This window comes from Bipolaris sorokiniana, assembly GCF_000338995.1.
Source record: "Bipolaris sorokiniana ND90Pr unplaced genomic scaffold COCSAscaffold_8, whole genome shotgun sequence".
Classification (NCBI taxonomy): Eukaryota; Fungi; Ascomycota; class Dothideomycetes; order Pleosporales; family Pleosporaceae; genus Bipolaris; species Bipolaris sorokiniana.
In genome coordinates this window covers 47610-71567 of record NW_006911902.1, presented here as the reverse complement: position 1 = coordinate 71567, position 23958 = coordinate 47610, and the positions used below count along the sequence as shown (strand labels likewise).

The following is a 23958-nucleotide window of genomic DNA, read 5'->3' as shown; positions in this document are numbered from 1 at the left end:
TCCCCTACGTACTAGGATGTGGGCGAGGTGCATCACCGTGCAGACCCCCGCTTGGCCAACTCCCAACAGAAATTCAGACGGGCCTTCGTATCTCTCAGCAGCCCAGAATGCAGAGACCGAGGGTGGCCGTCATGGCGGGCTTGTCCCAGCTGCTGAGCATACAAATCTACCTCGCCCGCCACAGCCCACGCTCAAACAAGCCTCTTCCCGCCCTTGTGCTTGCCGCACCTTTCCACAAGCCCCAGTCGCTACTACCACCCTGAGCCATTGCGCTCTAGGCACAAGTCGCCTTGCCTTATATAATACTACGAATAGGTTGCCTTGCCCTCCCATCATGACGACAATCACCCAGATGGCCTCCTCTTCTGCCATTGACGCCTCTCCTTTCCCCCCTGCCGCCAACACTGCCGTCTTCCGGGGAAAGGACGCCTCCGAATCCGCGACTCCTACTGCGACCACCACCACAATTACCACCACCAACAAAACCACCAAACTCGCCCGCGACACGAAATATCGCCATGTCTTTGCTACACACGCTCTGACGCGCACCTCATGCCTGAGCCACGATGCAGACAAGAGCCCCAGTTTTGTTGGCTTCAGGAATCTCATGATCTTGGTGCTCAGTACGCATTCCCTGACCCTAACCACTCTCACCCACGGCTAACAGGACCAGTCGTGTCCAACTTGCGATTGATGATTGTGAACCTACAAAAGGTGTGTCTCCGCTACGCATTCGTCTTTAATCATGCTAACCTGACCAGTATGGTGTCCTTATATGCCTCTCCTGTCACGACTACAGCCGCTCGGACGTCATCACCGGCCTGCTCCTGTACCTCCTTGTTCCTGCCCACCTGTTCGTCACATACCTCATCGAACTGGCCGCCGCCTGGCAGGCCAACCGAGCGCACGCCCGCATCGCCGGGGAGCATGACAACGATTGCCCCGCCAAGTACGCAGCAGCACTGCGCAGCTTCAACTTAACCTGGTACATGATAGCCTTCTTCCACAGCGTCAATGCTGTCGCAAATCTCTACATTGCCACAAAGTACGTCTACTACGACATCTACCACCCAGGAATCGGCACGCTATGCGAGATGCATGCTGTCATCGTCTTCTTGAAGTGCGCTTCATATGCACTCACGAACCGCGACCTGCGCCACGCCTACCTCCACCCAAAACAGGCCGATCCACTTCCTGAGCTATACAATACGGGCCCATACCCACAAAACATCAACATGAAGAACCTCTGCTATTTTTGGTGGGCCCCGACTCTTGTCTACCAGCCTGTTTATCCCCGAACGGACAAAGTACGCTGGGACTTTGTCTTCAAGCGATTGCTCGAGTTAGCGGGCCTCAGCATCGTCATCTGGATTGCCTCGGCTCAATACGCTGCGCCACTGCTACAAAACTCCCTCGACAAGGTCCTTACCCTCAACTTCACCTCTATTGTCGAGCGCGTTATGAAGCTTTCTACCATCTCTGTATTTTGTTGGCTCTGCGGCTTCTTTGCTCTTTTCCAGTCGGCGCTCAATGCCCTTGCCGAAGTGATGCGTTTTGGCGACCGGGAATTCTATGGTGACTGGTGGAATGTGTCGTCTATTCGCACCTACTGGACGACCTGGAACAAACCGGTGACAAATTTCATGCGTCGGCACATCTACTCTCCTTTAGTCGGTCGTGGCATCCCCCCTCCCGTGGCTCAGATTCTTGTCTTCTTCTTTTCCGGTGTACTTCATGAGCTGCTTGTCGGAGTGCCCACACATAACATCATTGGTGTGGCATTTGCGGGCATGATGATCCAGATTCCACTCATCGCGCTCACTGACGTCATCCAAAAGATCAGGTGCATTCAAGGCAAGGTCGCAGGCAACATGATCTTCTGGGTCAGCTTTTGTCTTGTGGGACAGCCACTCGCCGCCTTGCTTTATTTCTTTGCATGGCAGGCCAAGTATGGTAGTGTGAGCCGGCAAGTCAGCGATAGTCCCATCAACATGTTTTATCGGCGGTAACAACCTTGCGTGATAATTTCATCTTCTCCATACCTTTTTTGAGAGAATGTCATGGCTGCTTTTCTTGCTAATTGTTCACATAACTATTGTTGATCATTTTGACAATCAATTTTTTACTTAATTCTATCTATGACCTGAAAAACATGATTCGAATTGCGCACCTCATACTTCGTCCAGGCTCTCCTTGATTTTGCCCAGCACCCGCAAGACCTCCTTCTCCACTACTTTTTCCATCCTCTCGATCCACAAGCCATGAACGCCCTTGCTCTTTGCTACATGCAAAAATTTGCCCAGCGCCACCATCACATCACCCTTTGTCTTCGCATTACCCCACCCCACGACTACCTCGGCCCCGCAAAAGACTCGCATCCCCAGCGTAAAGATTTCGGCTTTCGAACTCCATCCTAACGCCCCATCCTCTTCCTTAGTCGCAGTTTCTGTGAGCACAGCCAGGCCATCCACCACCCATTTCGCCAGTCCTGACTTCAACGTCAAAGAGACAGACGAGGTAGGCAGATGAAGTAATACACGCGACCAAAGTAGCACATCCAAAACATCATCCTTGTACAGATTCTGCTTCTCTTGCGCAAATAACGCCATGTCTTCTTGTCTCTCCCGTGCAAACGTCTCGACAAAAGGCGTGGAGAAGAGTGCTTCTCCAGTGGTAGTAGCATTTGCCAGACGGTGCAGAGCCTGAGTAGCCAGGACTCCTCCCGATGTCGATGTCGATGCCGATAGCGATGTTAAGTGGAAATTATGACATGTAAACAGTGCTAGACGATAGCTGCTCAGTATCGGCACGGTGTCTTTGCACAACGACGTCGTGTACCCCTGAGCGCGAAGCAAATTTCCCGTTGTGCGCGCCGCTAGATCACGGATTTCGTCGTCATCGTCATTGAGGAGGTCGTAGAGAACCAGGCTGAGACTCAGGAGCAAAGCGCGTGCCGCATTTGATATGGGGTGTGCGGCTAGAGTGGAGTGTAGTGCGTGTAGAGACTGTACTGCAGCGAAGCGTGTGTCAAATGGATTTGTGTCAATGACTGTCCTGCGAAGAAGACGGATCCATCGTGCCATTGCGGATAGGACGTCTTTGCGCTGCTCGGGTAGAGAAGCATATGCGTGGTCGAGGAAGAAAGCGACAAGGTGCAAGCCGCTTTGCATGTTTGATGGCGGTCCCTCGAGACACTGGGATTCTAGCTTGGCTAAGGTGAGTATGATTTGGTCTTGTGTAGTGAGAGAGAAAAAGTTGTGGCGAAGGTGTTGGTTGTTTGTGAGGGCCGAGGCCAGGACAAATTGGGCGGCTGAGATTACTTCTGCGTCCGTGGCTTCGAGGATGACATGGTGGATGTGGCATAGTACCAAGGAGAGCGGAGTGGTCAAGTCTTCAAATGGCGTAGACTTCATTATAGTGTCTAGTGTGCGTAGAGCGGTTAGACAAGTATCTGGGTCTTGAGCTGCGAGAAGCATCAGAGCGTCGCTAATGCTCTGATATTCGTCTGAGACCATGATGCCAAGTGAAGTTTCCTGCATGATTACGCGGTCAATGATGAAAACTTGAGCCAAGGAACTGCGAAACAGATCGTCTCCGTGATGCTCACTAGGTCCGATATTGAATTCAGGACCGATAGAGACGGACCCGGCAAGGTCAGCCCAGTTATTCAGCACCGAGACGGCATTCGCCTGGCGGAGCATACTCATGCCACACAAACCGACAACATCTAGGAAGGCGGATTTGACAAATAGACAATTGCTCGAGGCGTACCATATGGGTGCATTTCTGCAAATCTGTTGCATCATACTTGCGAAGCAGTCCAGGGCTGTCGATGGTTAGTTTGATTGTGGGACTGAATGCAAGAGAAAACCCACTCAATTGATTCGAGTTACGGAGTGTCTTTTTCAACAGATACTTCACCACCAGAAGCATTCCATGCTGTTCATTGCGGCTGGTATGGGCATTGTCCAGGATGAGACCAAGAGCCTCAACCCCCTCGTTTGGGGAACACAGAGACACATAAGTTCTTGCGGCCATGTCTCGCATGTGCCAATGCGGGCTTGGAATAAGCTCCTTCACCAATTCCTGCATCTTTGAAATATATTCAGGTGGTGGTCTTGCTTGACGCAGAATCTGGAGAGCTGGAAAGACACCCTCAGCGCCGTGAAGATCAAGAGGCGAGCTGCCCGTCTCAGGCATGTCCATAATCTTCCGGTTGCCGTTCGGCTTGAGTAGATCAAGCAATATTGTGACGAGGCTGGGGTAGTTATCGTAAGAAAAGCGTGATGTCTTTGCTCGATCGCGTTCTTTCCAATCTTGAGCTTCGTCACTGCCAAGCAACCTCTCTATGAGGGCTTTAAATAGCATTAGACTACAGTTGCGAAGCGGCCATCTATGATAGAAGTCAGTGTGAGAGCCAAAAGAAGATTAGACTTTCTTACATAGGTGAGCTGAGTGTTTTTGCGGCCAACTCGAGACCCTGGCCAATGTATGCTTCGGAAACGACACTGAGCTTCGATGTGGTAAATATCTCCTTGATGCAATTAAGTGCATGTACTTGTGGAAGACGGCTTTCTTCAATGTTTGCGCTTCGCGCTTCGACCAGTGTCTCTGCAGTAAGATCCTTCATTGCCCGAGGGAAGAGGTTGCCGTTTGTCTGTGGCTCCGCAGCCAAAAGGGCTGACATGGCCGCCGGTATACCTGCAGATCTCCGAGTGATGGCGTCTGATTTGTCTTGAATAGATCGCAGGGTTTCCTGGCATATGTTAAAATCTATGTTTTGGAAGGTCATGCAGTCTCTTCACGTACCTGATACCACGCTTCTGGCAGCGCGCGAAGAGAGGAAATACTCGATATTACGCAACGACGACAGAAAACTGCAAAGGTTTGGGATACAGTCGAAAAGGCACCTCGATGCCGCAGCTCTAATAGCTGGGTAAAACATAGCCGCCCTAGTTTTTCGAAGAGCTGCGGTGTTACAAGATCACCCTCTGCATCACCCACGGGGGCCTTTGAAATGATGGTTCTAAGTAAGACACTACAAGATGTTAATGAAACTCCTCAGTAGTTACCAAATACTCACCTTGCTTCTTTGAGACCTCTCCATGAATAGCTCAGAATCTCCTTGGTATCTAAGCTTCCCTCGTCCTCCAACTCGTCAGGGATATGCCCTTCTGGCGCATCTGCACATAGGACGTGGTAAACGCAGCCCCATAGGCTCTCGATACTTTCTACAACATCGCCATGAAGACTTTTCCAATTGGTAAAGGCACCTGGCGACATTTCTGATACGAAAGCATAGAAGTCAGGCTGGTCCACTACATATCGCAATGCCGCAAAGATACCATGTACAGGCCGGCCATCAACAGCCTGTGAAAGGTCATTATGTGCTATAGCTAATGTTTCCTTGAGCTGCTTCTGGAGATGCTCAAAAATTTGGAACTTCGTAGAGAAGTAAGAACTCCCTAGAGTTACTTCTCCGTTCTCTGCGGAGCTGAAGATCATTCCATAGGCTCGAGCAACACCATCCGCTTGGTCAGCTCGTCCGGTCTGGAGCATGACGGTCTCTGCTCGTACGATGAACGGGGGAACTGCCGACATCACACGTCTTTTATCCGATTCCGGTAGAGCTGATAAGCATAGCTGTAGAACTGACACGGCCGCATCGCGAACGTCATCAAAGGGGTCTAGTATCAGATCCAGTAGCGTTCGCACCAGATTCTTGTTTCCAATCTGAATTCCATGGGCCCAGTTCAACTGCCCTTGCGCTGACTTTGAGAGACTATTGTATGGAACGCCAGGATCCACGCCTGAACGTAGCACAATGATAAGAGACCTGAGGGCTGTAATACGACTCTGATAGGATGCGGTTGGGCGCAGTTCCCATTCGAGAAACCGTATATACCAGACAACAAACGAAAGTGACTCCAGAAGCGAGTCTTGCTGCTTGGGATGGGAAACGGAGAGACCGGAATCGAATGCCGCTTTTGGAAAAGGCAGTCGCGTTTGATCAGCAACTTTGTTTTTCAGCATACCCTTCGAAAGAGTGGCTGTGCTTGCCCTTAGGCGGTCGAACAGCTTTTGTGTATATCCATGTACCTCTCTTCGAAAGTTGGCGTCTGTATCGGTGTGTAGGTGGATGAGGTTACGCTTCAATGCTTGAAAGACGCTGCTGCTGACAACTCTTGTGACAGAGGTTGAGTAGACTGAAAGAAACATCCCTGCAAGCCTGACTTCGGGCTCGGGATCAGTCATCCATTTGCCTGTGATGTTGTCAGGCAGATAGACAGCGCCATCGCGAATTTCTATGCTACTCCGCACTTTTTGATCTGAATGGCTAGTAAGTAAATGTTCGAACCCATCAATACCGAATCAGGGTGCCGTATTCTTACCGTTGTCCTTTACGATAGTGAGCTCTTTACCAGTCACAATCGCTGCAAGCAAGATTCTGAATTCCATTGGCCCATCGATATATGAAGTAAATCTGCTAGGCTCCGATAGTTCATCCGGTAATACACCATCGTGCGGAACGTATGAACCGAAGTGAAGGTACGATAGAAACTGGGTGTATTCGGCAATGTTTGGTAGGAAACAGTGAGGGAATACATGGGTCTTGAACTCCTGTATCCTATCCGGCCAGTCTCGTAAAGTTTCCGCTACTGGTTCTATCCAAAGCGGTATGTGCTTGCTATTGGCCTCCTGCTTCCAATAGTCTGGAGAGCTGCGGGCCTTTGTGAGGAAGTTCTTGATTAAATGACCTGCAGATAGGGAGGTGTCATGGTGAACGACCCAAGCAAGAAATGACAAAAAAACCGTCTGGGAAGTTGCGACATCTTCGGCTGCACCAGATGAGTGCTTCGCCTGTTTTCTGAAAAGATCCACTAGCCCCGATACTGATACTACTTCCTTGAGCAAGAAGTGGGCTAGACCTTGTAAAGCTGGCTTCACTTTGATCCTATCTTCACGCTCACAGATAACATCCAGAAAACAGGCTGTAGCTTTCTCTCGAAGCTCGATCGCGCGTAGGCTTTGGTCTCTGGTAATAACACTTGTAAGGACTAGAAGCATCTGCCTCATCGACTTGCCTTTTGCGTCGCCGGATCGCTGAAGATAGATGTTGAAGGCTTTCATGAAAATTGAATCATTTAGAATTTCTTCCCGCGCATACTGGCACTTGGAAGTCGTGCAATGCTCAATGATTGCACATAGTGCATTCGAGGCAGCCGCACGATGACTATTCTCCAAATCTGCAAGGTCCGCAGTTTCCAGGACTGGGGATAGAATTTTGTGAAGATTTCTAAGACTCCGTTAGTCTTGTTCGACACTATCAAAGCAAAGCTCACGGACTTTGCATGCTTACTTCACACCAGCAGCCGCCTCTTCCTCTTCGAAATTAGGCAGGACCTTGGCTACATTTTTTGCCAAATCTCTCAGTGCCTTGTCAGGCAATGGTATTTCGGGGCCTTCGGATACTCCTTGGGTCATTTTGGAGAAAAGGTTCACAATTCAATGTTGCAAGTGCATCGGAGTTGATACAATTGATGAGCGTGGTTTCCTTCAAGGGTGTGGGGGCATGATGACTCAGCGGCAAATCCTGCAAATTCGGCAATCGACACTTGATACATCTACGAGGACGAGTATGCCCAACCCGAAATCGGTTAGTGCGACACACTTGTCAACTTCTAAAGTAGTGCCTGACTCAGGATACTATGTGACTTCCTTGTAATTCACCTTTCATTTGCTGACCTATGACTATGAGTAGCAACATGCTAGCAAGAAACACACTCAGTTTAAATTCTGTCGCTGTTGTCTTTCTCTTGTAAACACGGTGGCACTGGAGGAGATCCGGTCGGACGGTTAGAACTTCTTCTGTGCTCTCATGTTTGGCGGCGGTTCGATTTAATTTCAGGCATCTGACTCTCACGAGAGAGAATCACCAAGATAGACACATCGATATGCGTTCCGTCAAGAGATCTCTCACCTCGTCTGCCTGTCCCTCTTGCAGTAGTTCTAAAACAACTATCAACTTCTAGGCTTTTGATATTTTCGGGGGGCCTCACCAAGTGAAGTCAACTTTACTAAGTCTTACCTTGTTCTTAGTGCCCCACGAAGTCCAAGCTTTAATACGGCTTTGGTATGTCTCTGGCAGCTAGTTCTGTATATCTCATCTATAAGCCCGGTGAGCCCATTACTACCGAAAGTACATAGGTATTCTGCAAGCCCAGAAATCGAATCGAAATCCCTTTGCAAAGTGTAGAGAAATCATCAACCCTTCGTACAACAAGTAGATAAGATCTCTGGAAGGCTGTTGAGATGCCATCCCGAGATAATTTTTCTGCATATGCCGCTAAGCCAGATGCTGCTACGTCAAAGAAGCGGCCGTCGTCAATAGACACTTCTAGCAGTGCTGTGAAGCGACCGAAGACTAAAGGCGGCTTTGTATTGGATAGCGATGATAGTGATGAAAACGACGTGAACGAAATGAAGGATCATGTTTATGCTTCTCCGAGGCCAGCTTCGCCACAAGGCACCTTGCAGACAAAGCTTACTCCAAAATCCCTCCGAACAAAGCAGCTCAATAAGATTCGTATTCAGGCGCTCCTGGGCAAGAACAAAAAATTGGACCAGAACACACGAAAGACATTACCACCGAGTCAGGCTCAACAACCTTTGCAACAATCTGTGAGTACCGCTTCTCATCCAATACTACCAGTACCTACCAAGAGCCCACAAGAAAACCTCGTCCCGAAAGAGCAGAATGAAAAGGCGAAGTTCTCTCAAAAGTCTGGGAAAACTCTTCCTATATTTAGTGAGATGGGCGCTTTGAAGCAGCTGAACGCTGTAAAACCTAGGAGCGGAGTTGCTATATTCGAGAATACCGAAGAAAAACCCCCATTTATCCAAGGAATTCGTCCGACCACTCTTGATAGACAATCAAATAGCGACTCGAGTTCCGAGCGACAAGCTTTTGGCAATTTTGGCGCTTTTGAAAAGCCCACAAGACTTTCTAAATTAGCCCAATCTTCCTCGAAGCAGCCTTTACCAAAATTGGAGGCTGATGGCATTCTCTGTGGTGCTGGAGATATCAATAATGCAAGCCCCAAGAAACAGAATATGTTTCTGACCAGCGCTAGGATGGATGTAAAGGCTGGTGAGGAAAGTCCAGATTGCACGCCTGCAACTAGCGTCGTCTCTGAAATGGGTTCAACAGTAGATGCTGACAAAGTATCTCCACCAGTTGTTCGTGTAGGAATCCCAGCTACCCAAGCAAACAGCACCAAGGCTTTAGATCTTAGTCAATCTTCTGGAATTTCCACAGATGCAATACCTTACTTTGAATATTCAATCTTCCAAAAGCACTGGTACGGCAAGCAAGGCGAGAAAGAGGCTCTGATCAGTGAAATAACTGTACGTCCGTTTACTAGTATGCTTGATGCAAATGCACAGGCGGAGAGGTATTTCCAGAGCAAACAACAATACTCGGGCTACATGACCATTGAGCAGAACAGCAAGCGAGACGAACACGGCTGCATGGTTCTGACTAGCACCATGACGCCTTTTGAATACTCGACTAAAAAACACTACACACAAATATATGTCCAACGTGATTACGTTTCAGAGTTAGCAAACCAGACACCTCGTTCCGTCGAAGATGCATCCTTCATATCGGATACTGGCTACATTTTGAGGTTGTTCAAGCTGATCGACTCTGATGACTCCGACGCAAATTCCGATGCGGAGTCAGGTAGCGGCAAAGGCAAGGCTAACGAGCCTGTTCGTGTATACCGTCCTCATGGGCGTCCGGAGGTGTACACTACCTTACGAGCTGCCAACTATGCTGCTAGAAACCTTCAGATCGAGCTTGGCCACGAAGAGGATCCGAAAAATGCAATGACCAAGATGTATCAGGAACAGGACTTGAAGAAACTCAACGAGAAGGCACGTGCACTTGAGGTAGCCAGAGAAGGTGAAAATAAGTGCTGGCACAGCAAGTTCAACACCCGCGGCTTGGGAGGAGACAAACTTGAGCTGGTGGTGGAGAAGGCAGGGATCTACGGACCGAGGAATATTTGATGAGCGTGGCTGGAGAGGAGACACCCAGGAAGCGGTATTGCGTTATGGTACTGTACAAGAGGGTGAACGGGAATAACTGGGTGTGCTCCTGGTGCGATTCTCATATGGCATCTCATACCTCTATGAGATCTTGCTACATCAAAAGGGCTAACTACATTAAATCATTTACTCCATATCATTTCATGTTTGGTACAGAAGAAGAGAACAGAAAAACAATATACATCTACATAACATACCCTCTTCTAAAAGTCTTCTTCTACCTCATCTAAGCCACACAAAGCACCCAGCTAACATTGCCGCCACGCGAGCGTCCAGCTCGCATGCTTGAAATCATACTTCCCAAACTCGCCCTGCACAACCGGTCGAAAGTTGACATTCAGAATCCCCGGGTTGCCATCTGACCCTGTGCACCTGGACCACTTGAGATCCGAAGCGCTACTCCGCACTGTAACGTAATCCTTGACGTCTGGTCCCGTACTCATCAAGCCACCTGAGAGAAGACCCTATTGTGGGGGGAAAGCAAACATCGTCAGTTATGTTATCCTTCCTTTCTTCTTCTTCGGAGAACAAGGTATACTACAACCAACTTTTCAAGTCCCAAGAAAAGAAAGAGAAAGGAACTCACCGTGTCCCCCGCATTCTCGCTCCAAAAAACCTGCGTGAGCGTATTCAGTCCGCTGTTTCCTTTCAACTCCACATTGCCAGCGTAATCCGCCTGCTTGAGCGCAACCTGCCAGCCGGGACTTGCGCCAGAAGACTGAATGTGTACGCCACAATTGTTTGTCGAGTCGCCTTTGAGCTGGGAAAAGGACATGCCGGCCAAGTCCCCGAGAGTCGTCGTGTCGGACTTTACGGAGCCCGAGTCGTTGGGGCAGCCCGAGCCGGAGAAGACGAGGCGCGTTATTGTTGGGGGAGTAGGGGGAGCGGCGACGGCGAGGAGCGCGAGGCTAAGAAACGGAAAGATGCGGGCGTGCATTTTCTTTTTTTTGGAATCGGTAGAGAAGACGAAAGGGGAAAAAGGAAAAAGAGGTGATGGCAAAGGCGGTCTGCGAGAGAAGAAAAGGATGGAAAGAGGGAATGTGTTGTCCTTCTGGTAATGGCTATCAAAACTTGATGGTAAAAAGAAAACTTCCCTTTCTCGATCTTTCTCAGCAATGAAAAACCAATAAACCCACCCTCCTTTATATACCCCCCCTTCCTTTTCATCCGGATCTTCTCCCCTCTCCCTTACTGCTCAATCTCCGCAATTACTTTATCATCCACTTTACTCCCCTTTCCTCTCTAGTAAACTGTAAAGAGGAAGAAAAATCCCGTCCCTGCAGATTCACCCACTCAACTTTTGATATCGCTCTCCCGCCACCGCATATAGAGCCATTCCCCCGCCCTCTAATATAACGCTCCGTGTGTTGCGCTCTGGCCCACGTCCCATCCGGCCCTTACGAGCATTTATCCAAATTAAGCGAGCAGACGGAGTGGCCAATCAGCGTTGCGGCGGCGCCTGTGTACCGCGACAACGTTTGTATAGTGTAGGCCTTCTAGAACGTCTTGTCCGGAATTTAAAAATTATATTTAGTCTTTTGCCTTCCTTACTGCCCCGCGGTCTATTGAGTGTGGGTGATTTTGAGGCATTGGCGTGGCGTTGATGTGCTCTTAGAGGCAAAACGAACAGCATATTGACGAGTAAGCTCTGGTCTTCTTTCCTGCTGTACTAGGTTCCCGTGGAGAAAAAAAAGAGATGCGTATTACAGTTGTTACCCTTTAAGAGACAGATGAGCGTCTGGGCATCGTATTCGATATTCGTGGGCTGGAAGCGCCTCGCCACTTCCTTCGTATTAGCAATGTAAGACCAGATTAACTTTATACAATACGATATGCTTCACTGCATGAGAGGTTCAATGCCGGTGGAAAAAAAATAGATTCATTATCTACTTTCGTAGGATGCCGCTTCAATACTGTATGTGAACCAAAAACTTGATGCCATTAATAAAACGTGTCCATGCGGTAAATCATTGTCGGATATCGTACAAGCTCCTTCGCCGAAAGCGCCTCGCTATATGCTATTTTGTGGAAAGAGTGTGTCGGAAATGTCAATATACAAAAGCCAAAGTCCACCTTCTTATTCTCCAAGTCTTTTTGCATCTTCTTTTCGAAAGCGTGGCTCTTAGATTTATGGCCTACATGGTCTTCCTGATTCTTCTTCTCTTACGTCCACTGTCGACTTCGACACTCGAACTCATGGTGTCTCTGGCACTGCGCGGTGTTGAGAACCGCTCTTTGATGTTGTCTCTAATCATCTTTCTCGTCTTGTCACGCTTCAACTGGCGCTCCTCATCTGGCGCGACAAAGCGGTGCACGGTACGATGGTCACGAACGCGTTGTTCTCGGTCATGCTTACCCTCTCTTTCCGTCTTTGGCCAGGGAAAACCATACAACTTGGAGTGACGCTCACACCGTGGGCACTCCTTGCGAGTATTATTACCCTCCTGCTGGACAAAGTCCATTTCGCACGTGTGACAGTTGACCCACTTGGAGCCCTTGGCGGAGAGCACGGCATTCGAAGTCATGTAGTCACCCGGTTTGCGCGTGTTCTCGACATAGTCGGCCTCGTCTCCGTCTTCGATCGTAATGGGCGTTCCGACGCGGTTCTGAACGTCAAAACGCGATTTGGAACGAGTGGTTCGAATAATAGGGCGTGGCTTGCGCTTGACAATCTGCTGATTTCCATCGTCAAATTCGAAACTCTCAGAAAGTTCGCTGAGATCGGACATAGAGTCCTGTTCTGCTGCAGGTAGAGAGGGCCACGGGGCGTTTACCGTAGTCGTAGTAACTTCCTCCTTCACTGTCGTTACTCCCAATGCCGGCTGATCGTGAATGGTTTGTGGATCGACCTTGTCCTTTAATTCACCGCCCTCCTGAACATGATCTTCGTCGATTGATGTGGCATCCGTCGACTCTGAAGACTTGGGTGATGCAGCCGCTATTGACGATTGCGGCGAGATTTCTCTAGAAGAAACGGTTTCATCCGTCCTCACTGTGAGGAAGCCTTCGCGTTGTTGGTTGCGCATCTCGCGCGATATTTGCGGAAGTGCGGCCAAGTTGCTGGAAGGATCTTCGATGCTCGAAACGGCAATTTCCTGTCGTAGTGACGATGTGCTGTGAGCCTTTTTCAGTGTCGTCATTCGCAACAAGTCCGACTCATCGGGTCTTGTCGGCGAGGTCTTTTGTTCAAATTTAGCTCGTTTGGATTCCGGCATGGAGTCAGACTCGGGGTCTTCAATGGCGGAGTCTTCCCACCGCCGCTTTACAGACGTCTGTGTGTCTTCAGAATCGACACCATCCTGCCCATGACTTGTACTTTCGGTTTGCTGAGTAGGTTCCTTGCCGTCGCTGCATTCTACTCGCTTCATTGGTGCCCATCCATTCTGTTGTAAGCTCTCACATGTACTACAAAGACACTCTTCGTTGTCATCGCCGAAATAATCCTCGCCATATGACACAGTAATCTCCTCTCCCTCAGAAATGGGCTTTATTGCAACAATCTGCATGCCGTCGTAACCCTTGGTGGTGAGCTTTGCATTGGCATCACAATCATGGTTGGCGAAGCGTGCTGGGCCCAGAAAGAGAGAGCGTGTCTTCTTTCTACTGGAGATGACTAAACTGAAGTCCTTGCGCTGTAGTTCCAAAGTTTTCTCTTGCTCTTCGGTCATGGCCACCTGGACGCCGGTCAGGTACTTGATCTCCTCACGTGGGTTGATGTCGCGCCGTGCGGTGATTGAGGCTTCGTGCTCTGTGATGGTATAACGATTCGTAGTTGTCACGTCGAACTGGCAGTCGGGCATGTAGATGTTGACATATCTGCGGAGATGTCGCCTGAACTGCTCCTGGTCACGCTCGTCTTTCAGGCCGACCAGGAATCGACGCAGACGAGGCAACTGCAGCAGTTTCTGCACGGCCTCGGCAGGATCTTTGTCCCAGATGACGTTTTGGCGAATGATGTCGGCGACGTGTTCGCCATCCAGGCCACGCAGGCCGGTGAACCGGCCACCTCTGTTCTTGCGGATGGTGAACCAGCCATAGACCTTGTCGATGACAGCATCGGTGATGATGTCGTCGAAAGTCGCGAGTTTGTCCAGCGTGAGCTTGGTCGAGGGCGCCATGGCGGCGCAGTGGCCAGGGAAGAGGATGCGGATGTCGATGAGCGAGCAGATGTGGTATCAGGTGGTGTGGGCAGTGGAAATGGTTGTGGGCGTGGTTGCGAAAGGGGTGGTTGGCAGTGCTCGCTGACGTAAATGGGGGCCGGGTGGTGAGCAGAGGCGCGGCATGCGATCAGTGGCGTACGACTATAACAGCAGGCGCACAGCAAAGAAAGGGAAGGAGCGCCTTACGCAGTGGCAGCAGAAGCAGCAACGACGCGTGTATAGAAAGGAAGGAGTGTCGGGCGCGCACGGAGACGACTAGGATAGAAACGGCTGGATAGTCTGGAGACCGGCGGGAGGACGAGACGAGTGACAGGGCTGGGCTAATACTGGACTGCTGGGCTGGGGCTCAAAGAAGACCCCTGCCCGACCCAGATCTCACGCGCGGCGTGAAGGGGTGCGTAAGCGAGAAGCGAGCCGCCTAGGGCAGTGAGGGCAGAGCGGGCAGAGGACCGGCCGGAGAAAGGCCGGCAAGCAACTTCAACTTCGTCGTGCAACGGCGGCATTGCACGCAAACTGTTTGATCGATAACGCCGCTGCCAGCACACAGTGCACACTGCCGCCGTCGCCAGCAACCAGACAATAGAGCCAAGGCGCACACGATGATTCAACTAAAGGTGTGTCTGCCCATGCCTCAATGAGCATAGCAACATCAACAGCAACAGCAGCTCACATGCATCAAATCCAGTCACTCGTCAATTGCATCGACAACTCGGGCGCCGCAATCGTCGAGTGCGTCAACGTCCTGCGCTCGAAGCGCCCTGCCAAAGTCGGTATGTGCCACCCCAAGACAGAGACAAAGACCGGGGTGGATCGAGGTTGACGGTAGCAGGCGACCGCATCGTCGTGGTGGTGAAGAAGCAGCGCAACTTTGGCCCCGAGACGGGCAACAGCGTGTCCATCAGCGCAGCAAACAAGGTCCGGCGAGGCGATGTGCGGCACGCAGTCGTTGTGCGCACTGCCAAGAAGTGGCAGCGGCCAGACGGCAGCGTCGTCAAGTTCGACGATAATGCTTGCGTCCTCATCAACAAGGCTGGCGAGCCCATCGGATCTAGAGTTAGCGGCGTCGTCGCTGCAGAACTGAGGCAGAAGCAATGGTCCAAGATCTTGTCCCTCGCCCCAATGCACGTCTAAGCCAGACGAGCCATCACAGCAAAATTCAAAAAGCAGCACCTTGCTCACTTCCCATGACTGTATCTTTACACTTTCTCAGAAAGCCCAGGAATAAATGTAATATTATCCTCTTCACGTCACTACGCCATACTCGCAGGCTATCTAAAGGCCCTCTTTTGTTTTTTCCTCCCTAAACTCCTCGCAATATTATATATCTATCATGAGAACAAACGCCAACCGCATGCATGTCATGTCGCAATTCGCCTAGTTGTTGTCGGATGGGCGTGTGACGTGACCGCACCCCGCGCACACGTAGTACAGGGCCTGGTACAAAGTCAGACATGGCCGCCAATCTTGATTGCCTACTCACCATGCCCGTCTCGGCAGTGCGCTGCTGCGACTGGAAAAAGACGGCCTCGTTTTCGCCGCACTCTGTGCACTGTTTCTGCACTCGTGGTAACTAGACGCAGGTACAGTCAGCGAGCACGCTCAAGAGCAAGCAAGCAACTGTACTGGTAGTGATGCGCACGAGGCGCGCATTCAGGGCGTGTGCTTGTCATGCCACATTTCCTCATCAAAGTCGTCGTAGTCGTCATACATGTCCTCGTCACCGCCCATGTCTTGCTGAGCGAATGACGCCTGCGGGTCCTCGTCCTCGGCCTCGAGCACAAAGCCAGGGGCCGGTTCCTCGCCGCACTCTTCACACATGATGGGCATGCCACACATGGTGCAGCAGGGCATCTCTTCACACAGGGCTGCTTGGGCTGCTTGTACATCGGACAGGGAAGGACCAACCGTGGGATCTTGGGCAACCTCCGCTGTCACACCGGCCGTAGCTCCCACCGTCGAAGCGATTTCGTGGCGCATCACGCAAGACGAGGGTGCTTCTTCGGTGAAGTTGCAGGTGCGGCACGCAAAAAGCAACTTGTTCTCGGATTTATCTTCGCGGGGAAACAGAAGGTTGGAGCTGCCTCTGGTCAGCAGTTTCCACCATCTGGCAGGGCGGCAAGGCTCACCATTCCGAGCAAAAGCGGAAGAGAATGGGCTCTTTGCCGCCTTTGACACCGCTCGTTTGTGCTGCTGGGGACGACATGTTGGCGGTGGGGGGTGCTAGACAGTAGACAGGAGGGAGTTCGTCGTGTGCTGGTACACTAGTTGCCGTACGAGGTCGTAGTTTCTGTGCAGTCGCGCCCGTGTTGACAATCGCACGTTATGAGAAGGAACACTTGGGGGTCGAGACATGGGCATGGGCTGACTATGACTGGGCGCGGGCCACCCCACTTGGCTCGCGCCGCCTCTGCCGTGCAGGCCCTTTGTTTGGCAAAGACCCCCCCCGCATTGTCGACTTGGGACTGCCGATCGCCCTGGCCACCGCCTTCAATTCCAGACGTCGCTCCACGCTGCCTCCTTTGACTGCCCCCTGCAAAGACTTCCATCACACTCTGCGCCGCTCCGTCTATACTGCATCAAACTCTGGTCGCGCCCATCAAGACACAAGCAGCAAAAATGGTACGCATTGCGCGAGCCCGTCTCCACGCTTGCCCTTCAGCTGCTCACACGTCATAGTCGTCCGCTGAGACTGGTCTCCCCGAGGGATGGGAGGTGCGCCGCTCGAATACGAAGAACCTGCCATACTACTTTCATGCGCAAACCAAAGACTCGCGATGGGAACCGCCCGCGGGCACCGATCCGGAGAAACTCAAGGCGTACATGGCAGCCAACCACAGCTCCAAAGGCGTTGCGCCTGCTGCTTCCGCGCCGACCGAAGGCAAGATTCGATGTGCTCATCTGCTTGTCAAGCACCGCGACAGCAGACGTCCCGCCAGCTGGCGAGAACCCAACATTACGCGTTCGGTAGAGGAGGCTCGCGAGATGATCAAAAAGTACCACGAGCAGATCAAGGCATACGAGCAGGGCCAGAGTGATGCAAATGCAAAATCGCTGTCTGAACTAGCAACGACCGAGTCGGACTGCAGCAGCGCCCGCAAAGGAGGCGATCTGTGAGTTGGCAGTGGGATTGGACAAGAGCTGGTTGGCTAACGATGAGCAGTGGTTTTTTTGGCAAAGGCGACATGCAGAAGGAGTTTGAGCAGGCAGCGTTTGCGCTTGAAAAAGGCCAGGTCAGCGACATGGTCGAGACGGCATCAGGAGTACATTTGATCCAAAGGTGGGATGACTATAACATGGGCTGATGACAGTGCTAACAAGAGGCGCGATATAGGCTGGAATAGTCGAGATGCCGTGCCAATGGCGCGAAAGAGAGGCGGCAGGCCCAAGCCATCAAGATTGCTTGCACTTGGACTTAGACTACTTGCAAAGCGCTGGGCAGGGTGATGAGGGATTTACTGGGGCGGATGCCGGCTATGCTAGATAAAAGGGTGTCAAGCGTGGCCCAGCGTCGCACAAAAGCGCTCAACACCAAACAATGATAACCATGAAGTGCAATGCTACCACGGTAGGCCAATGCAAATAAGAGTCGTCATAGTCTAGCAGCTGTCGCACGACCGAAACATGATGTGGGTGCCAGTAGTCTGTCGTCTGGCCGCTTGCACCATGACGTCTCGCACAGGCTCTTGCTGGAGCGACAAACAGGTTCTGCACCACTTGGTTCGCGTGCTGACGACAGACAGACCATGCGGACGTGCTGGCGAGCGAGCCATGGTTCCGCGGCGCCACAAGCAGCAGCAGCAGCAGCAGCAGCAGCGGGAGGGGCGAAGATGATGTTCGCGACGGTGCTGTTGACGGCAAGAGCAGGGCGAAGGCGAAGGGCGAGGAAGCTTGCTTTTGCGTCTTTTTGTCCGCCGTACAGACGATCACCACGTCGGTGGAAGCATGTTGCACGCTAATAGACGTCGAGCCGAGTCGAGTCGAGCAATTAGGTGCAGACGGGCGTCCGCGTCTCAAACACGCCCCGGCTAGACTTTTTGAAACACGGCTGCTTTTGACACCGTCGGGCACAGAGGAGCCCAGCGCACACACACACACAATACCCAGCCCAGCCCAGCCACATGCACTGTAAAGAGTACGCGGAGCAATCTCAAACCGTGTCAGCTCTGGGGGCTGCTGTCGGCATGCCGACGCACTGCGCCATGCCTCACCCTCAGCTGGCAGTTCCGGTTCATTCCGAGAACAGGATGCGGCGGCAATGACTGACGTTTCGCGTAAGTGGCTGCTTTGTTTTTTTGTTTTTTTTTTTGCCCTTGCCCTTGCCCACCTCAGTCCACATCAGCGCGCACATACTCAGATTGGCACCCACACATGCGCACACATATCCACCAACCGTTTCCGGGGGCATGCTCTAGCCCCAGACGGGCCTCTGGGCACTGCCTGGTGTGGCGCACTGCCAACGCGGTCTTTTTTGGACCGTCTTGCATGCTGATAGCGTGGCCGCAAATGCTATGCAGCAGGCGTGCAGCAGGCAGGGCAGACAAGGGCAGACAAGGGAAGGGCAGGACAAGGGCGTCCGAGCGTTTGGGCTCACTACCAACCGCCCATCCTTCTCCATCTTAGGCGTACCTTGGCTGCCCTTCACACGGCCACCGCAACGTTTTCCCTGCATGCTGGCATCTTCCTGGGAGCGCCGGCTTTGGGTTAAATCAATGGGTCTGCGCGTTCCCAACCACACCAGATGCGCCTCATTTGCCGCACACGGCGCTCGCTGCCCCATTGAGCCTGCGTTAGCATTTGACGTAGCTACTCGTCGGGTATATGGGAAACCGCCTAGCACCACCCTTTGATTCCCATCCGCACACCCAAACGCCGCCCGCACAGTACCCGCACCCCCCCTGCCTAAAACTCCACACTTCTTCCTGCTGACTCCGCTACGGGCTTCGATCACCAGCCCTCGCACGATCCTTTCACTCCCCCCCTTCTCACCTCTTTCCACCTCACGCACCTTGTGCCCTATTATATACTTTGTCTAGAAAGTTCCCTCGCTGCCTACAAATACTCCTGCAAGCCCCTGGGCCCCTTCTTGAGAGCACCGGTCAAGTACCACGCTACAGAGTCAGTTCACTGGCCCACTCCACTCTTCGTCGTGCGCACGCCACAGACCTGCTCAGTCGTACCATAATGCCCGCCATGGCTACTCCACAATCTCCAAAGCCCGTCTACAACAACCCCGGTCGCCCTCGTCGCGACAGCTGCCGGCCCATGGGTGGAGCGTCGCTGTCGAGGTCGTCGTCTTACCTCAATGCCGCTCGTGTCGCTGCTCCCAAGGACGGAGATGCCTTCAGCTACAACCCGGCCCACCTGCGCCATTGGTATTGCCCGCAAGAACTCTGGGATCGCCTTCCCGAGCAAGTCCAATCCAGCCTGGCCGCTCTACAACACGCTGGCGCTGCTGTTTTGACTGGTACGTTCTCACTCGACCCTGTCCCATTCTTCAATCACGTGTCGTCTTTGTCCCTCACGTGCATCTCTACCTCGGTCCGATATTAATTCCGCATAGGTTTCGAGCGACTCGACAAGCACTTGGAGAGCTCCGATGACAGTGATGTCGACGGCAAACCTGCCGCTGACGACTCGCTGGCTCAGCTCGATCAGCTTCCGTCGCCAAGGTTCCGCACAATAAGCAATGCCAGCAGCGTCTTTCATTCCGACTCATCTACGCCCCTCACCAGTGCCTCATCCACCTCTCAATCGGGAAGCGCGTCGCCTGTGGAATCATCACTCCCAGCCTCTCATCTCTTGTGCCCTGGCTCGCCCATCTCGCTCGGTGCCTCTGAGCGCTCTCGTTCGCGTGAGCGATCCTTCTCAACGCCGCTCAAGTCACATGATGCCTACTATGCAGCAGAGCTATCGCATCTGCGCACCGAGGCTCTTCCCCGTCTCCGGCACAAGACTTACAAAGTGGACTCTGCATGGTCCGAGGCCAAGCCTCACATGCATGCGGACGACATCAATGCCTTTGAGAACTGGTTGGCGGAAAAGAAGTGCGCGATATTGAGTCTCAGTGAGAGGGGCAAGCGCCTTGCAAAGGCTGTGGGTATTGCCGACACTGGGCTCGGGTGGTGTGCTCCGTAGAGAGGCTAGCGAGGCACACGTGCTTGGCGCGGCTTTCACATGGGATCACTCAGCGTGTCCAGCACACAACGTGGCATAACAGAGTCTTCTACAGGCTTTGGGCTGCCATGCGCTATTTTTTTCTTCTCTTTACTCTCTGTTATTGCTGTTCTTACTTTGTATGCATATTTAGCGCGGAGTTGGTTGGTATTTACCGAGATAGGGATCTATGCGGGAGCCGGAATCATCCCAACTCTACTTGGACTGGAAGGGCGTGTGGGAATTTTTTTGTTTGATGCGTCCCGGATAATGAGTAACCACTGAAATTGGACTCGTATTGCTGGTTGATGCCCTGCGGTATTTTTTTTTCCGCCGGCTGTGAACAAGTTGTTGCTTCGGGGTTGGGCCTGGCCGGCCAGGTTATTGTCAGGTGCAATTAGCGAATGATAATGTTTGCTTGATAAGTTTGTATGTATGTATGTGTGTAGTATGTGTGTAGTATGTGTGTAGTATGTGTGTGAGTATGTACTGCGCGCACTTGTGGTTGCTTGTGACAGGCGAGATGGAGCTGTCTCGGCCACGGAATGCTGCAATGGTTGCACCACAAGACCAGTCATGTGGCATTGCGAGTGCAGGAGTTGTGGCTGCCCGACGCACATTGCAGGAGATTCGGCGCGTCAATCTATCTTGAACCACGGGATGACAGGGCGGTTGTTGTTGTTGGGAACGTCGCAAAGACAAGGGCCAACCACCCACCCCTCCTTGGCCAGCATGTTGCCTGCAGCAACACGGGCTAACCCGATGCTAGACGACTACAACGACTACCATTTACTTACTTGCACACGCGGCAGCATTGCCCTACAGCATGTACTAGAGTTGAGTAGAGTACATACATAATCTATGTAGCATACATGTACGTACTGCAGCCTGCATCTCGGACTCGACGCAGCAGGTGTACCGCTTACGTCTCCATCAGCGCCCTCTCACTCTCACTCTGACTCTCACTCTGCTTACGCCAATCCAAAGCGTCTCGATCTCCCAATCTCTCGATGCCCCAAACGCGGCACACTTGGCGCATGCTGGTGTGATGATTTGCAGGCGAATCATGACGCATCTTGGAAAGAACGAGGCCAGGGTCCTCGGCCTGCCATTCGTCTGCCTGGACGCGGGCCCCAATCCTTCTCCTTGATCCCCAACACCACACCTACCGTTCCTGAAGCTTCGCCCTCCCGGCCCACCCTGCTCATCTTCGCCCCAGGCCTGCCATGTCTTTCAATATCCATCATCATCATCATCATCATCATCGTCGTCGTCGTCGTCGTCCTCGCCGTCGTCATCCGTATCGGCTCGAGCTTGTCTTGCTCCTTTTCGACTGCTGTCGGTCCTTCCGTATACTATGCTACCACCCAAGTTGAGTTTGTTGGCCATGTCCTTGTCCTGACTACCCAATCTACCACCGCCACGTCCTTTTACTATGCAAGTTATCAGTAAAAATCAGGCTTTGCAGCACTGCGACGCTTACCACTCCATTTGAGCCCGCCCCGCTGTCGTGAGTTTGACCACATCCAAGATTCATCCTGCCCTACTACGTCAAAATCACCACATTCATCGTCTCCGTGCGCCCCTCTTTGCTGACCGTCACGGTTACTGCTACTGCTACTGCTACTGCTACTGCTGCTGCTACTACTACTACTACTATCACCGTGACGTCCCAGCAGCATCCCTCCGCGGCCACCCGGAGCTTGCGAATCAACGGCCGTCCTTCGATTGCCTTCCACAGCACCCATGTCTTGTCGCTCTCCCGCTTTAGCCCCATGGTGTGATGTGGAGTTAGGCCGCATGGCTTTCCTCCTCCTGCTCATCTTCTCCTTGAGCATAGTCATGTGGGGCTCTATGTATCCATTATTCATCATACCGATGGCAGTACTATCAAATCCCATGTTGGTCATGTCGGTCATGTCGGAAATGTCATCCCCATGTCTGCGCATACCTGCAGCGGCCAAGCCACTAGCAATACCATGTGGCATTGGTCCGATTCCTGATGGAGCCACGCCGTGCAGATTATAGTTCGGCATGCCCATTTGTCTAGCCGTGCGTGCGTCAACATGGGGTCCGTTTGCCATGTAGTAGTATAGGCCTTGTCCAGATCCGGATGCCCCGAGCGAAGGCGGCCGTGCGGGGCTGTGCCCTCGATGTCTCTGACGACCTTCTTTCCTCATATTATCGAAACGCTCGTCTAGCGCTTCCAGTAAGTCGTCCTTGAAACCTTGAAACTGTTGCTGCAGTCTCTTCCTCTCCTCCCTGCCCCCATTCTTGTTCTTGTTCTTGTTCTTCCCCCTCCTCCTGTCTAGCCTCTCGCTACCGCTTTCGCTCTTCCTGCATCTAGTGCCGTGGTCATCACAGTCCCGCCCCAGGTCGTCTTTTAGTATGTATCGTATCTCCCCACTTGTGTACTCGTGGTCTTGAATGTTAAAGTTACTGCCGTTCTGTTGACGGTCCTCGCGTGCACGGTACAGGACTCGCTGGCTTTTTCGACACTTGCAATCTATGGTACAGATACAGGCGTCGAGAAAGGCATCGCCGTCCAACCACTCTTGGCCTGACGGCCCGGCCTTCTTGCCTAAAGACTGTCCACGGTTCAAACGTATCGAGGTTTGCGGATCGACATGTGAGCTCGGCGGTTTTCTTGCCTTGTTCGTATCTGTATAGGCGCCCATTGGCACATGCTCGTAGTGGTTCGGCCGCCCTCGTGGGACCGGCTGCGGCGGAAGAGTACCGTTACTCGATGGCGGACTACTACTAGGTAGTGGGCCAGGGAGGTAAGTTGGATAAGGACTGACTAAGCCTGTACCGGGCATCACCCCGTCTTCGTCGTACCCAACCAAATCAGGATTGGACGTGTACTCTGGAGGCAGGCCAGATGGCTGCTGGCCGCTTCCGATACCACTCGTTGGCACTCCTATTGGCATACCTGCGTACCCCCTTCCACCAGGCATCTCGGACGTCGACCTGGGTCTCGAGTCTAGGGTATCAAGCCGTCCAAACATACCCCTCGGTCCCATCATGCCCATGCCTTTGGTAAGACATCCTTTCAATCCTTCCTTGCATCTTCTGGCCTCTGCATCTACCATCACGTCGCCCAGTGTGTTCTCACCATCTCTACTTGTCTCCTCTGTTATATCAATGTCGGTTCCTCCTGTGCCATATCCATATCCCAGCGTGTTTTGCCCCCTCCTACCTCGTGCTCGTCCTCTAGCGTACGGTGCGTATATGGGGCCGGTAGCACTACGTGTATAGGGGCCCAGCTGTGTTCGAGAGTAAGATGGGGGTGGATGAACTGTAAATGCTGTCCCTGCCAATCGGGGAATACAAAATTTAGTTACAGTGTATCAATGGACGAAAGTGGGGCGAAGTGGACGTGGGAAGTAGAGCGCGTAAGTGTGGCGAAGAGGGGGACGCGCGGAAGAACCAAAAAAAAGAAGAATGGACAAGGGATATTCACCTACCTGGAGGAACAAGCACCTTGCCTCTTGGAGCGCTGACCTCAATAAGAGGCGGCGGTGTCGAATGC

At 52.2% G+C, this 23958-nt stretch overlaps 11 protein-coding genes across 11 annotated transcripts; 5 read left to right on the top strand and 6 right to left on the bottom strand.

Moving 5' to 3' along the window:
• Window positions 1–334: 334 nt before the first annotated feature.
• Window positions 335–2009, top strand: COCSADRAFT_91729 (uncharacterized protein; the record flags this gene model as incomplete). The annotated part of the gene is made up of 3 exons (XM_007702328.1): window positions 335–623; window positions 674–714; window positions 762–2009. The coding sequence occupies 3 exons, from the start codon at window positions 335–337 to the stop codon at window positions 2007–2009; spliced, it is 1578 nt and encodes a 525-aa protein (XP_007700518.1).
• Window positions 2010–2090: 81 nt separating this feature from the next.
• Window positions 2091–7519, bottom strand: COCSADRAFT_327280 (uncharacterized protein). The gene is made up of 7 exons (XM_007702327.1): window positions 7361–7519; window positions 6393–7297; window positions 5084–6329; window positions 4810–5038; window positions 4443–4756; window positions 3876–4393; window positions 2091–3826 (listed from the first exon to the last, which is right to left on the bottom strand). Exons 1-7 carry the CDS (start codon window positions 7483–7485, stop codon window positions 2172–2174), a joined length of 4992 nt encoding a protein of 1663 aa, XP_007700517.1. The 5' UTR covers window positions 7486–7519; the 3' UTR covers window positions 2091–2171.
• A 794-nt stretch (window positions 7520–8313) lies between these two features.
• On the top strand, window positions 8314–10074 carry COCSADRAFT_26751 (uncharacterized protein; the record flags this gene model as incomplete). Its single annotated transcript, XM_007702140.1, has 1 exon — window positions 8314–10074. One exon carries the CDS (start codon window positions 8314–8316, stop codon window positions 10072–10074), a length of 1761 nt encoding a protein of 586 aa, XP_007700330.1.
• A 234-nt stretch (window positions 10075–10308) lies between these two features.
• COCSADRAFT_118199 (uncharacterized protein) lies at window positions 10309–11105 on the bottom strand. Its single transcript, XM_007702326.1, has 2 exons — window positions 10700–11105; window positions 10309–10577 (listed from the first exon to the last, which is right to left on the bottom strand). Exons 1-2 carry the CDS (start codon window positions 11048–11050, stop codon window positions 10362–10364), a joined length of 567 nt encoding a protein of 188 aa, XP_007700516.1. The 5' UTR covers window positions 11051–11105; the 3' UTR covers window positions 10309–10361.
• Window positions 11106–12012: 907 nt separating this feature from the next.
• Window positions 12013–14511, bottom strand: COCSADRAFT_37170 (uncharacterized protein). Its single transcript, XM_007702169.1, has one exon. The coding sequence runs from the start codon at window positions 14229–14231 to the stop codon at window positions 12249–12251; it is 1983 nt and encodes a 660-aa protein (XP_007700359.1). The 5' UTR covers window positions 14232–14511; the 3' UTR covers window positions 12013–12248.
• A 223-nt stretch (window positions 14512–14734) lies between these two features.
• COCSADRAFT_37169 (uncharacterized protein) lies at window positions 14735–15568 on the top strand. Its single transcript, XM_007702168.1, has 3 exons — window positions 14735–14887; window positions 14959–15043; window positions 15103–15568. Exons 1-3 carry the CDS (start codon window positions 14873–14875, stop codon window positions 15402–15404), a joined length of 402 nt encoding a protein of 133 aa, XP_007700358.1. The 5' UTR covers window positions 14735–14872; the 3' UTR covers window positions 15405–15568.
• On the bottom strand, window positions 15563–16616 carry COCSADRAFT_37167 (uncharacterized protein). The gene is made up of 4 exons (XM_007702167.1): window positions 16400–16616; window positions 16179–16350; window positions 15754–15843; window positions 15563–15707 (listed from the first exon to the last, which is right to left on the bottom strand). Exons 1-4 carry the CDS (start codon window positions 16474–16476, stop codon window positions 15648–15650), a joined length of 399 nt encoding a protein of 132 aa, XP_007700357.1. The 5' UTR covers window positions 16477–16616; the 3' UTR covers window positions 15563–15647.
• Window positions 16617–16712: 96 nt separating this feature from the next.
• COCSADRAFT_37164 (uncharacterized protein) lies at window positions 16713–18035 on the top strand. The gene is made up of 4 exons (XM_007702166.1): window positions 16713–16892; window positions 16950–17383; window positions 17434–17550; window positions 17605–18035. Exons 1-4 carry the CDS (start codon window positions 16890–16892, stop codon window positions 17612–17614), a joined length of 564 nt encoding a protein of 187 aa, XP_007700356.1. The 5' UTR covers window positions 16713–16889; the 3' UTR covers window positions 17615–18035.
• Window positions 18036–18555: 520 nt separating this feature from the next.
• Window positions 18556–19252, bottom strand: COCSADRAFT_327164 (uncharacterized protein). Its single transcript, XM_007702325.1, has one exon. It carries the CDS (start codon window positions 19048–19050, stop codon window positions 18682–18684), a length of 369 nt encoding a protein of 122 aa, XP_007700515.1. The 5' UTR covers window positions 19051–19252; the 3' UTR covers window positions 18556–18681.
• Window positions 19253–19463: 211 nt separating this feature from the next.
• On the top strand, window positions 19464–20408 carry COCSADRAFT_160798 (uncharacterized protein; the record flags this gene model as incomplete). The annotated part of the gene is made up of 2 exons (XM_007702324.1): window positions 19464–19737; window positions 19834–20408. The coding sequence occupies 2 exons, from the start codon at window positions 19464–19466 to the stop codon at window positions 20406–20408; spliced, it is 849 nt and encodes a 282-aa protein (XP_007700514.1).
• A 1251-nt stretch (window positions 20409–21659) lies between these two features.
• Window positions 21660–23518, bottom strand: COCSADRAFT_171654 (uncharacterized protein; the record flags this gene model as incomplete). The annotated part of the gene is made up of 2 exons (XM_007702323.1): window positions 21660–21859; window positions 21910–23518. The coding sequence occupies 2 exons, from the start codon at window positions 23516–23518 to the stop codon at window positions 21660–21662; spliced, it is 1809 nt and encodes a 602-aa protein (XP_007700513.1).
• Window positions 23519–23958: the final 440 nt, after the last annotated feature.